General features: G+C 37.2%; 2 protein-coding genes across 3 annotated transcripts in view; one reads left to right on the plus strand and one right to left on the minus strand.

The window, feature by feature from the left end:
- The window catches only part of LOC140664803 (mediator of RNA polymerase II transcription subunit 20-like), an 83,887-nt gene that overhangs the window by 54,386 nt on the left and 16,282 nt on the right, over positions 1-13,219 (plus strand). The window lies entirely within an intron of this gene.
- LOC140664796 (facilitated trehalose transporter Tret1) overlaps positions 1-13,219 on the minus strand; it is a 63,786-nt gene that overhangs the window by 47,135 nt on the left and 3,432 nt on the right. For both annotated transcript variants that reach the window (XM_072890274.1, XM_072890273.1), the window contains exon 3: positions 6,492-7,042. In XM_072890274.1, the coding sequence (XP_072746375.1) occupies positions 6,492-6,515 (24 nt within the window). In that variant the 5' untranslated portion in view covers positions 6,516-7,042. The remainder of the gene's footprint in view (positions 1-6,491; positions 7,043-13,219) is intronic.

Genomic DNA, 13,219 nt, shown 5'->3' on the forward strand with positions numbered 1-13,219 from the left:
TAGAAATGAATTTTCTCTCCCTTAGGTTTTCGATTTTGCCGTCTTTCTTTTCTCCTTTGCCTCTTTGTCGCATTCCTGCATCCGATTTGTCTCTCTCTCTCTCTCTCTCTCTTCTTTTATTCTATCTCCGTCGATCTTCGTTTCCTGCGTCGCTATCATCTCTCTCCCTTTCTCTCTCTCTCTCTCTCTCTCTCTCTCTCTCTCTCTCTCTCTCTCTCTCTCTTCCTCCCTCGATCCCTCAGTTTCCCTCTCTTGGTTCCTCTAATGTGTGTCGGTGGGTCGATCGGTATCTAGGTCGCGGGTTTTGGCAGTACGGCCCACACCCTTCTCCCGGCCTCCTTTCTGCACTGCTACCACCCTCTCACCGAAACGCGACATCGCACCGTATCCACCGCAGCTCTACGCAAAATTCAATTTTCATGGGATACGTATATATGTTTTTTTTTTTCTTTTATACGTAACGAGATAATTTTTTTTTACGCTGTACAGAGATTATCTTCAAAATTACCGATTTACTCTAATTTATTATAAAAATCTCATTATCGCATCGTTTTAATGACACGAATTTTTCGACGAATTTAAATAAAGCAGCATCGTTTCCCGAAAATTCGTTTAGAGGATAATGATTTTAAAAATCGGATAATGGTGTATGTTTTACACTGCAGCGAGATTATTACGACATAATATTAAATATCCTATTTCCATCGCGGTCGATCGATCGCTGCAACTTGATCGAACTAATAGCCATTATGCTAGCTGCGTAAATACAGCGTAACGCGTTGTTGACCCAAACAAAATTTCCCGACCGTATTATCAGAACCGTTGCATTAGCTCCCTACTCTATTAAATCCCGCGTTTTCGTCAAGAGTTCATTACGATAACAGGATTGACATGGCTCGTTTTCAATGCTCATATAAATTAAGAGCTCAGTCTACTTTAGTAGTATGAAAAATTGATGATTTTTAGGAATTTTTTTTAAAGATTATAGAAACTGATAGAAATTAATTTCTTTAGCATTTTAGATATGCTTTGATTGATGTTTGAACATATTGATATTTAACAATACGTCAGGATTTTCAAATTTTGAATTTTTAGCTTTTTTTGTTCAATATAATATAAGGTTTTTTGTTCAATACTCTGTTTAAAAAACGATGGTATGATATGCTGCTTGCTGCTCTGCGTGTAATTGTTTGAAATGAAAAAATTCTTTCTACTAAAGCTAATTTTATTAGAAAAAAATGGAAAAATAACAAATTAATGTTATTTTAAAATTAAATATTTCAATTTTGCTAAATTTCTTATTTCTTAAAAATTAGAAAAATATTAAATATTAATTTTTTAGTAAGTATCGTTTTTGAACACGTTAGGCGCAAGGCTCTTATTGAATAATAAAAAAAAAAGTTAACTATTCAAGATTTAAAAATATTGATACACTAAATTTAAATATTAATAAAAACATATATGTAAAATATCAAAAATATCAAAAATTATGTTTTTTAGTATTCTTAAAACATTTCTAAAAATTATCAAGTTTTTTATATTACTAGAAGATTGAGCTTTTAAAATATTTGTTACACACCGGCTCACTTGACTCTTTCGTAGATGAAGCAAAAGTATTTGTCGTTTCAACAATCGCAATATTTTCAAATAAAGAACGAGAACGACAATGAAAATATGTTACGATATTTTGATCAACCTTCAGTGATGAATGTTTACAAGGAGGCTCGATATCCTTGACGTGTCGACGAATTGTATATATTATAACAGAATATGAAATACCATCAACTCCCGACTCCCAAACCGATCAGTCTGATATCGGACGGCGTAAAGGAATGACACATCATTGACTCACACAAAGTACGTAAATACATACACAGTAATCTCTCCGTGCATGTTATCTGAACATTCCATTAGCGTCGTACTGTATCCTGCGTTCCGGCATGTAACGTTCATTACGTTGACACCGTACGTCGTCATGACGGCGGTCACGTTGATAGTAACGACGAAAGTTTGCTCGCGCAAAGTTAACGCCGCCGATCGTTGCTGGCGAGATGGTTGTAAGTTTCGCGATCGGAAAGCTCGATAAATTCACGCGGTGAATTTCTGACCGACTTCCTCTCGCGAATCTCGGGCTCCCGCCCGGCTATATCCATAGCGAAATTGATAATTCGACCCTATTGTGATGGCGTTTAATCCTATTAGAACTCAACCACTCGACCATAATACCCTTCGAGGTCACGTAAACGGTAGCGATCGGCTCCCTCGAATCTGATCGATCGCTACCGACAGAATTGCGCGAGAACGTATGCATATCGCCGAAAACTCGATTATCTTGGGGAAAATGTTATTAAATGCAATGTTGCTTCGTGATTGTTGGTCGCGATAATTTTTATCCTTCATTTTTCATCCGTGACTTTAGCTATTCAAAATGGCATTATGTTCGCGCACGGTAAGCTCGACGAATATTGTGTATACAGTATATACTTTACTACTTTACGATAAAAACGTGAATATATTTTGTCAGAGGAAAATTTATACTTTGTGGAAAATTCATGAACCGAATACTTGACTGTTTTTCCGAAATTCGTACACAATGCCTATTCCCTGGAAAAAGCTGGAATTCTCAGGAAATTGGAATTTAGGATTTTTTTTTTTAAATTCTTTATTTGGTAAGGAATTTTATTTGCGTTTGTTCTTATAAACAAGATCGTATATTGGGCAAATTGTGAATTATATATATTTAAAATATATTATAAATATACGTCGTCTCTCTTTATTGCAATTTTTAACGAAAAGAAATGAAAAACTGTTGTAAAATAAGAAATGCTTCTCTTACAAAAACTATTCAGCTTTCTTAGTATATTTTCAAATGGAACATTTTAAATTTATATAAGTGACTTGTTATTTTTCCTTCGTATGATTTAAAAGCATTAAAAAAACGTACACGAAAGAAAACTTATTTTAAAAATGTTTTAATCTTATCTAGCTTTGAAAAATATCTTTCTGGGATATTTCCAAGATTTTTTTTACAAGAATTAAGTAAACACTCTCTTTTCCAAATCACTTTTGATCGTGAAAGTAAGCAACGACACATCGCGGAGGCGTGCGTGAAAGAAAATAGGTTAATAATCTACATGCGCGCGTGTGAATCAATTTGCAAATCTATATTTACATGGAGCACGTTGGTTGTTATGCCATTTCGAAAAGTCGCTGACGGGAAAAGTGGTCGCTGCCGGTGCGATGCACGCGTCAATCAGCTGGCGGACGAGAAAATCGAGAAGAGTTAAACGCAGACAGACAGACAGGACGGACTTTCGCAACAAACGCGATGACAGAAGAAGAAGACAGCGGCAATTTTGTCCACGATCTTGACGCGCGTCTCGACACTTGGCGTCGTAAATGACGCACTCTCTTCGTAGCTATATTTATGAATCGCGATCATTTGAAATAAAGCGAGATATTTACCAGCGAAAATAATAGTAACACACTTAACATGTTATATTGCAAATTATACACTTTTTCTTCTCATTTCAATCTGAGATTTATTCCAAAACGTATTAAGATGTGTCCTGCTGTTTCTGACGTTTCAGCCTTCACACAGCCTCGTCTCTACGAATAGATGAGATGATTCAGACGTCTTTAAAGCGTCTCGTCTAACGGAATAAAAGAACAATGCAGCGCGATCGGTGGTGCAGATTCGGCGCGCGTACAAGACGATCGCACGTGCGTGTAACGTCTGCGACGCACGTGGTGCCCGAACGACCGTCTATGAATAAACATGCTGCGAATCTGCATTATTCGGCACCGATCACCTGAATTTCGGACGGTCGATCACCCACGCGAGACTTAATTTGTCATTTACTTGCAATCGAAATATATGTTGCTGCATTGTTCTTCTTGTGAGACAATACAATACTTGCGTGCAGAGAATTAATACGTTTCTCTGGAATTTTAATCGGTAAAATTGAGTTTAATTTTCAATCGCTCATAAGTGAAAAACTTCTTGATATTAATTTTTAATTAAAAAAAAAAAAATCATTAGTTTAATGCTTTTTCAATGTCTGTGATTTAAAGAAGATGTACGATTTCTGAAACGGTCTGTACAAGCTATGTACAAATAATTTCTCATTAACCCCCAACAAGGTCTTTGATGTCCGAAGCCTTTGTTCGTGTTAAAGTGCTAAGTATTCTTGCCGACGAACAATAAAGACTTTGATCTTCTTTGCTGCAAAATTCGCGGAACACCGCGCGTCTTACAAGTCTTGGACTTATTACCGCTGCTATTCGTCTCTAGTAGACCGACTGCTAATGGCAAAACAAAGTTTAAACAGAGATATATAACATTCTGATCTCTACCCTGATATTTCTCACCCGAATATATTGTTCCTGTTGATTCTATTTTATTTGCACTTTTTAATCATTTATTCTTAAATTATATTTTCGATATTATATTGTTTTTTACTACAATATTATCGTCGTTTTCCAGGACGAGAAGTAGGGATTACGACATACTTTAAAGAAAATATTTCGCTAATTGTTTCTAAAATTCTCTCTCTTGCAAAAAATTCTTCATATGATCGATCGTATACTTAATCGCTCCTCTAATTGAACTTAACGTGTGGCAACGATTCCCAATCAACGAGCTAGATATGAGGAGCCGATATAAGTTCGGGATCGAAATTCGACGCGTTTCTATTTTTCAGGAAAATTCGGCGCGATTCCTCTTTTACTTGGCACGAACTAGCGACGACTTGTAAAAATGGCAGAGGAGAAAGCCGATATATCGATAATTTATTCCTTCAGCTGCAGTAGCGATTTTTCCGACGTGTCAGCGACACTTTTACCGCGCATATTTTATACGTCCGCCCGCGTCGATGTCCCAGTCGCTCTTAAATACTATGTCCTCCTGTCAAACACGACGGGGTAATGACAATAATGTATGTCGCGAGAATCAATATACAAGATATATGTGTGCATAAATAATCCCCATGCCCCTCTCGATGGCCAACACTGCTGACTCAAGCAAACTGTGCACTGTATACTGTATACACAGAAAAAATATAAGTGTCAAATCAAAACTTATATACTCATACGAACGCGTTCATTGTTTCATATATACGCAATAATTTATAATTTTGTTGGAAGAATTTAAAAATGTTAAATTTTAACAATATTACACTCTTATTTCAATACTACGATTGTCATTTCAAGAATAAAATAATTATTTTAACTTGAAGAAAATTATAATCTTCGATTAGAACATGTGTTATTTTCTATCCAACATTTTTTCCTCTCCATTCAAGAAAATTATTCTTAAATAACAACTAAAGATATTGTCAAAATAAGAATATTCTTTTTTTCTGTATACAATACTTACGTACGGGTACATTCGTGTATAAAACTCAAAACTTTGTGAGAAATTTTCTCGTGTGCTTAGAATAAAGCTTCGCGAAACAAAGTTTTTCATTATTCAAAATTATCCGAGATGAAGCACTAGCGTGCCGAGGATGTTTTTTCCTCAGCATGGGTGAAGAAGTTTAAATAGGATAGTTTTAATTTTCGGTCGGATGTGCCGCTCTCCCTGCGGGAGATGCACGGCAGGGATGGGAAACGGTAGCGGTCGATATCTGGCAGCAACGTTGCCGCCGTCCGGCGAGAGGTCCACGCTTATCTATTATGTTCTTGCTACGGCCATTGCGAACAATAACCGTACTGCAGGGGAGATTCGAATTTGTCGTCAAGTACGTCGCATTGTCGTAGTAATCTCGACATACTTTATCAACTGGAGCAGTGTAATTTGTTCGACAGAGAGAAAGAGAAAGGGAACGCTCTCTCTCTCTCTCTCTCTCCCTCTTTTATTTTGAAATTAATTTAAATATTATTTATATTAATTACTATGATAATCCTAAAATATTAATATATCACAGTGTTTATATTTTCACGATATTACTGCACATTCGTAAAAAAAAAAATGCGTAAGTTATTTGGGTAACTATACGAAACTTTTCGGAAATTTCGGTTGATAATATTGTTCGCCATCATATCATGGCTATTGTTGCGGCTGAACTTGCAATTGTGCGTCTCTGTTAAATTCTCCTTTAATATTTATCTCACTTTCGACGCGCGCTCGTCCAACCCACTAACCGACTTTAAAGTTGATAGCGACGAGTGCTTCTTCAGCAGCTCTCGTAACTAAAAACTTTTGCCTGCGTCAGGATGAATACAACAATGCGAATATCAGGGCGCGTCTATACGTGCCTTATAAAAAAAAAAAAAAAAAAAAAAAACCCGAATCATCTTTCAAATGAAAATGTTTAATGAATTTAAAAGCCGCAGAAATATCTCTCATCCGACAAAATTATTCTTAATTTAAAGACCGGATAAATATATAAGTCGCATTATCTCGTAATAATTTAAGCATAAAACTCGTGTCTTATCTTTACGATTCATTTTCCCTCTCGCATTCGAAAACAAGTCCGATTATTACTTACGTAATATCTATGATTCAGTGACATCTCTTTACGTTTCTTCTCCGGCTATTTTCTTTCCTCTCGTCTAGGAACTCGTGCACGTCTCGGAGATGCTCGCAATTTTCATGTTTCTTCCTCTCTTCGTTCCAAGCTAAGTCAGTCGTCAGTCGATACTCGCAATCGTGATATCTTCGAAATGCTCTCTTCGCGAGAAGATATAAAGACGTAGTATTATTGCCGTGAAGTTTCTCGCCGCGCTAAACGTGCCCCACGTTTCGTTCACTCGGGGCGACGGAGGGGTTGGAGAGGGAGGGGGGGGGGTGGCAAGAGGGGAATAAATCGTGCGCGCAGTCGTTACTTGACTGTCTTCTTCCTACATGGGCAGTGTTATCCTTTTCATTTCCACGGGACGATATCAGTCTTACATATTTATTGTCGGGGTTCCGTCACTTATCTCTAACGTTGTCATTATTGTCGCTTTTGCTCTCGCGCGCACGCGATTGTTTCCTACGCGTCTGTGGGTCGTACGTTTTCCAGCTGTCTCGTTCTTTCTCTCGGCTCACTCGCACCACCTACGTCAGGCAAATTTTATTTCCGAAAGACCGTCTTTGCGAAAAGGGGATTTACGTCGAAGGATATTACATCTTAGACATCTCGAAGTCGGCATGGAGTCTCGCGCGAAGAGAGGAAACGCGCGTTTCTTCTTTTTCTCTACAAAAAGGAAAAAAATACACGGATTGTTTTAGCTGCGTTTATTCATTCTCCGGATGATTTCTTCAAGCCGAGTTAAATTTTACGCGATTCATTCGCTGAAAAATATTACGAGCAATAAAAACGTTAAAATCTTCCTCGGGTGGCAGGATTTTAAAATTGTTATTGCTCGTAATATTTTTTAGCGAGTGAATCGTGCACAGTTTAATTTACATTTTTTAAATTATATTTCGAGAAAAATATCTCTTTCGCAAATATATTATATCCGGATAGAGAGAGAAAACACTCGGTCGACTACTGAGGTGTGTCAAATATGTGGAAGTTTCTGGTAAAAATATACGAAAGTCAAATTGTCTTCTTTTTTATAATCTGATTGTGTTGTATTAAATTTTATAGACCACTTTCAATTATTAATTTATTATGTGGCATCCTTTTTTTAAATAAAATACAATATAACGTAAAAAAATAAAATTTTGAAAAATAAAAATTTCTTTTAATACTTTATGAATTTTCTATCGTATCGCTCCTTATCGATACGCTTTGATATAATTGTGATTCGACATTTTTTAACATCTCATTCGCCTGTTTACATATCTTATCGTATCAGGTTGGCTGATATAGTGCATAAGTATAAATAGTATGCGTTCAAAACGTCACCGTTATGGACCGGAGCTTTTAGCTCCGCTTGTAAAAACGTCGCAGTCCATTAGCGATGCCGACGATGCAACGTCACTTGGTACGATGCAAAAATTCAACGCTCCTCCGGGCGCGCACATTGGAGGAATGCATCGTGTCCGGCTGTTATTATTCGTGCTGTTCGTAACGAAGTGGAAATAAAATTGGACGCAGTAAAGAGTGCGCGTTCAAAGATGTAAAAAAAAAAAAAAATCTGACATTCGCGATGCACGCAAAGCGTGACACGATCTCTCGAAATATTTCTTCACGTGATCCCATGTTTTGTTAATAAAAAAAAAAAAAAAAAAAAACTATTTTTGACATATATTTTTGACATATGTACAAAAGAATATTATTGTCGCACGCGCTCTATCTTATCGAAAATTGTTTGCGAAATAAATAATTGCGCCCTACGATTCTTGGAGATAGTTTTCAAGAGGAATATTTTTCGCCAACGATGAAATATCGCCGATCAGAGGGATCGGCAACGTCACAGATAGCGCGACTCTCATCGCTCGCGGCTATTGTTCCTCCCGTTCTGAGACTCCGAAGTGCGGATGTGCTGCCAATATCGCGCACGGACGACGTGATATCGGGTCACCAAGTCCAGCCCTGTTCCTGGCAGCAGCCGGCCGATAACTTACGCGACGCATCGGCGCGGCACGGCTATTAATACGCGGATTGAATTTACCCGTAATTACCGTCGAATTAACCGGCGATTTGATTCACGACAGCTATTTCCGATCGTCGTTCAAAACGTTCGACGAGATTCCCCTCCTCCACCCCCACCCCCCGCCGTCTCTCTCGATCTTATTAAATTAAAAAAACGCGATGCGAACTCTAGGTCACAGATGTAGACATTGATCGATAGTCAAAGGATCGATTCTATCCTATCGAATTTGTCTGGTCGAGAATGCAGAATTTAAACCCTTTCAGATTTGACGACGGTTGATTGTACGCGCGTTTCGAACTTTCACGCTCCTCTTGGAAAAATCTTTGCGCGTCTCTCGCGTCGCAATAATTGCGAATAATAATAATTCTGCTCGTTAATCAATGTTACATAATATAGAGTGCTCGTAACGATTTAAAGTTTGACAGGCATAGCTTATCCGTCGCAACGATCAGCTGTTGCGAACAACAACATGACATATTGGTTATGCATTGTTTATTCTCGCGCTGAATCACATTTTCAAGTGTACATTGTTCCGCGCGAATAAACGGAGATCGGTCAATTTTATCGCGAACGATTTATTTCCGATCCACCATGGAGCGTAATCGGTGCAGCGTGTCTATCTAACGCGACTAGCATCCGATCGATCGATCTGACATCAGTTACGTCGAACACGTGACGCCAACAGAAACGTTGTATTTTTCGCAATGCTCGCGGCGAAATCCCGTTGGTCGTTAATGTAAAAAACGTACATCACATGTTTCTCTCTCTCTCTCTCTCTCTCTCTCACTCTTTTTCTTTCTATGACTCGATACTTCTCTAAATATGTGATATACTATTCTTTTTTTTTTTTAATTCGCGCAAATTTAGCATGTACGAATTGTACTATTTCTGACGTAACTCGTACATTATTATTCAAAAATGTAAATGATTGTTTTATTATAAAAAAATATTTTTCAACTATTGTAAATTATTAGAGATTTATCGTTGTTGTATACATTACAATTATCGTTCAATTCTGTTCAATTGTATATATTTATTTCGGCTCGGCGATAAATAATCTCGCGTTGCAGCAATTAGGAGGAAGAAAAATGAAAGACGCGTAAGAAGGAAAAAAAAAGGGGAGCGAATGAACGAGAAACAGACGGGAGTAATATGTCCCGGCTCGTTTGTGGGATTTGTGACGCGGCCGAGTGGATATAAAAAAGGGAAGTCGGAGAGAGAAGAGATAGGAATCCCTTACTCTTTCTTTATGCTCGATGGCAGGTTCCTCTACACAAAGTGCCTCCTTCTCGTTCGCGCGAGAATAAATGATGAGACGTGGCTGGCAGGCTATATAGCTGGTTGAGAAGATTTTGATCCCGCGTTTCTCGCGATCGCAGACCTTTTCATTCGCGTCGCGCGAAAGGTACAAATCGCAATCAGAAACGCCGATGGAAGGATCTATGCGAATGAAAGTGGACGCTTTCCGCGTGACTTGGCAATCGATCAGAATTAAATGACAACCTGGACAGGGATAAATTACCGGCTGGTCTTCGCGATTGATCTTGGTAAAAAATTCATGGAAAAAGTTGCGCGGCTGGCTAAAATAAAATACGCAAATTGCGAAAGCGCGAGAACATCGTGATGCTCGACGATCTGAGAATCTGACACGATCGTTTTGTGTCTAAATTTTCTCCCGATCTATAATTGCTCATTTCATATTCTTATAATATATAATCACGTAACTTATTATAATGCGCCGAGAGTACACGTATATTTTCCGGGTGATCGCGCGCGATACTGTTGCACTCATATTCGCGAATCGTAACGGCATTTCGATGCGCGAGACGTCGCCTCAATTGTATTTGACGTCAATGTAATAACCGTGAATGATATTCGTTAGCGTGTTTGTTTAATATCGGGAAACGTTACTACTCGACGTCGCATTCAATTACACTCAATCGGAAACCTATTGCACCATGCGGTGCGCGAGTTTTTTTTCGCGACGAACGCAAAGATCGACGCATGTAAATAAATATGTGTATCGTTAAACCTAGTCGAATCCGTATCTGTGTGAATGGTCTTTAATTAAGAGTTTATTGATGTCGCACATTCATCGACGCATCATCGCGACTGCGAGCGAAAGCCCGATTAAAAGTGGAATTTTTGTTTCTTCCTTTTTGCTTTTTCAAATTTGCAATTTTTCTTTTACTAAAAAAAAAAAAAAAAAAAAAAAATCACATTACAAATAGGGTAAACTAGGGTATGAGGCCATACGGAAAAGATGGCCATAGGCTGTAATTTTTTCAATAATCGCTTTTTTAGTCATTATCAAAGATAATCGATATTTACAGTAGTTTACGCGCATACATTATTCGAAATAACAATATTGTGAATCTTATATCATATTTTTACTTTTGACTCTACCTGCAAAGTTTTTTATTTGTCCACTAAAACTGTTATAACGTCGAATAAATGACAGTTAAGCTATCGTAATCGACGTTAGACATATTATAAAGATATATAAATTTTTATTTTCGTTTTCACTATTTTTTTTATAAATATTATGGTCATCTTTTCCTTAAAAGTTGGATAAGATGATTATAAAGATATGTAAATTTTTATTTTCACTATTTTTTTATAAATATTATGGTCATCTTTTCCTTAAAAGTTGGATAAGATGGCCAATGCTTATGTTGTACTATTTTGATAATATAAAATTTCTATTAAATATTTTCCTTTTAAGTTCGATAATATTACGTAATTTAAGCTTCAGTGAAGATAATATGCCAAACACTATTAAAAATAACAAAAATAAAAGTATGTTTTTTGCATTTTAACAAACTATGGCCAGTTTACTCTATTAGTGTCAAATATCTTTGTCGCGTCAAATCTTTCATTTGTGATTAATATCAGTATTTACTAATTGCTTCGTCTTATTCTCACTAAGGAATATCATAATTAGCTTTAATTAGCGGCTGTCACAAATCTCGCTTGTCACAAGTCACTATCAATTGAAACGAGCGTTCTTTCCGGGAAATTAGCTTGTCACTTCAATCGGTATTTGTTGGAATCGCATCGTCGTTTCCTTCTCTCATCGCTGCACAGGAGAGAAATCAAAACGACGACTACCGGTACGGAAACTAAACTTTTTCCATAAGCTCGGCGAGGAAAGTGGAAAGTACTTCGGCAGAGGTATACGCCCCGTTGTACAAGCAAAGTCTGCAGCATCGTGAATCGGAAATTTATCGCTCGCGCGCACGCTTACACACACACACACACACACACACACACGCGCGCACACACACACGCGAGTCTTTCGTTTACTCTTCATCCATCCACGCCACACTCCACGATTTACGAACGCACCGCACGTTCGCGTGTTCGAATTATCTCTCTCTCATGGGTGGTCTGAAACGTGTCTCCAAATTTTAATAACGAATTTTCTTTAAGAAAAATATTACGGAGCCACCATAGTTTTCTCACGTAAAAATCCGAGATTTGTCTATGCATAAAAAAAACTAATCGCGTATCGGCTTATAGTCGCGCGAACCGAATTATAATTTCATGAAATTATTCAACTTATCGAAGCATGTACATATGTAAATACATTTATACAATTGAATCTTATTCATCATTGCTCAATATTAATAGATTAAATTGAGTGAATTTGACTCGCCTGGTCTGAGAAAAAAATTTACATCGAGAGCAATAATTTCTATATCACTTGATTAATATTGATCGACAAATGAATTAACGATATGTGGACACGTATTAATGCGACTGTTTTTAGTGTCTAATTATTATGATTTACCTAAATATAGACGGAACTAAATAAAATTGCGATTTTTGATAAGGGAAAATCATTTAACACACGTGACGATGGTGCGCGGGACAAAAGCAGATGTATATTAAAACGCCTACGCGCAATCACGCACATGTACGTCTACCCTGTAAATGTCTCCATTGTAAATGGATCCTGTCTTGCGCGCGAATTACCGTAACTCATCGCGCGCGAACGTGTCAGAGGCCGGATTAAGCTACGCATTAAATCAGTTGTCTCGCTGCAGCGACGATTAATTTAAATTATCGCGCGTGGGAATTAGGACGCATCGAGAAGGCCAGTATCCCGCTAAAGTTAAAAATCTACGAAAAATAATTACGATACAATTGTCAGGACGCAATGTTTCGCCCGCAACGAACCCCATGAAACCGATACGAAATTTCATATTTCATCCCGTGAAAACCAATATCCGATACTTGCTTTAATCGATACTGGATTCGATATTAGATTCAATTTGACCATGGCCGTCGTATAATCTTATCTTTTTTCTTTCAATTTATCTTAAACTGTAATACATATATTATTATTCTCTAAAAGTTGGAATTTTAATTTTATGGATTATTATGTAAATTAAACGACGGAATTTTACAAAGTTTGGAATAATATTTAAATTTCAAAAAGTTCAATATTCCATCGCAGAAAGCTATTTCTCTGCTTATATTCGAGATTGTAATTAAGTTGTTTTAAAGTTATAAGATATATATATATATATATATATATATATATATATATATATATACATATTCAAAAATAAACGAATAATGACGAATAATGAAATAACTTAGTGATCATTATGAGCAAGTTTCGTCAGCCGATGTTTCAGGAGCGGAAAATCAGCGGTCGCTATTGATAACAGATAGAGAGAGA

The sequence above is a fragment of the Anoplolepis gracilipes genome, chromosome 4 (genome assembly GCF_047496725.1).
Source record: "Anoplolepis gracilipes chromosome 4, ASM4749672v1, whole genome shotgun sequence".
NCBI lineage: Eukaryota > Metazoa > Arthropoda > Insecta > Hymenoptera > Formicidae > Anoplolepis > Anoplolepis gracilipes.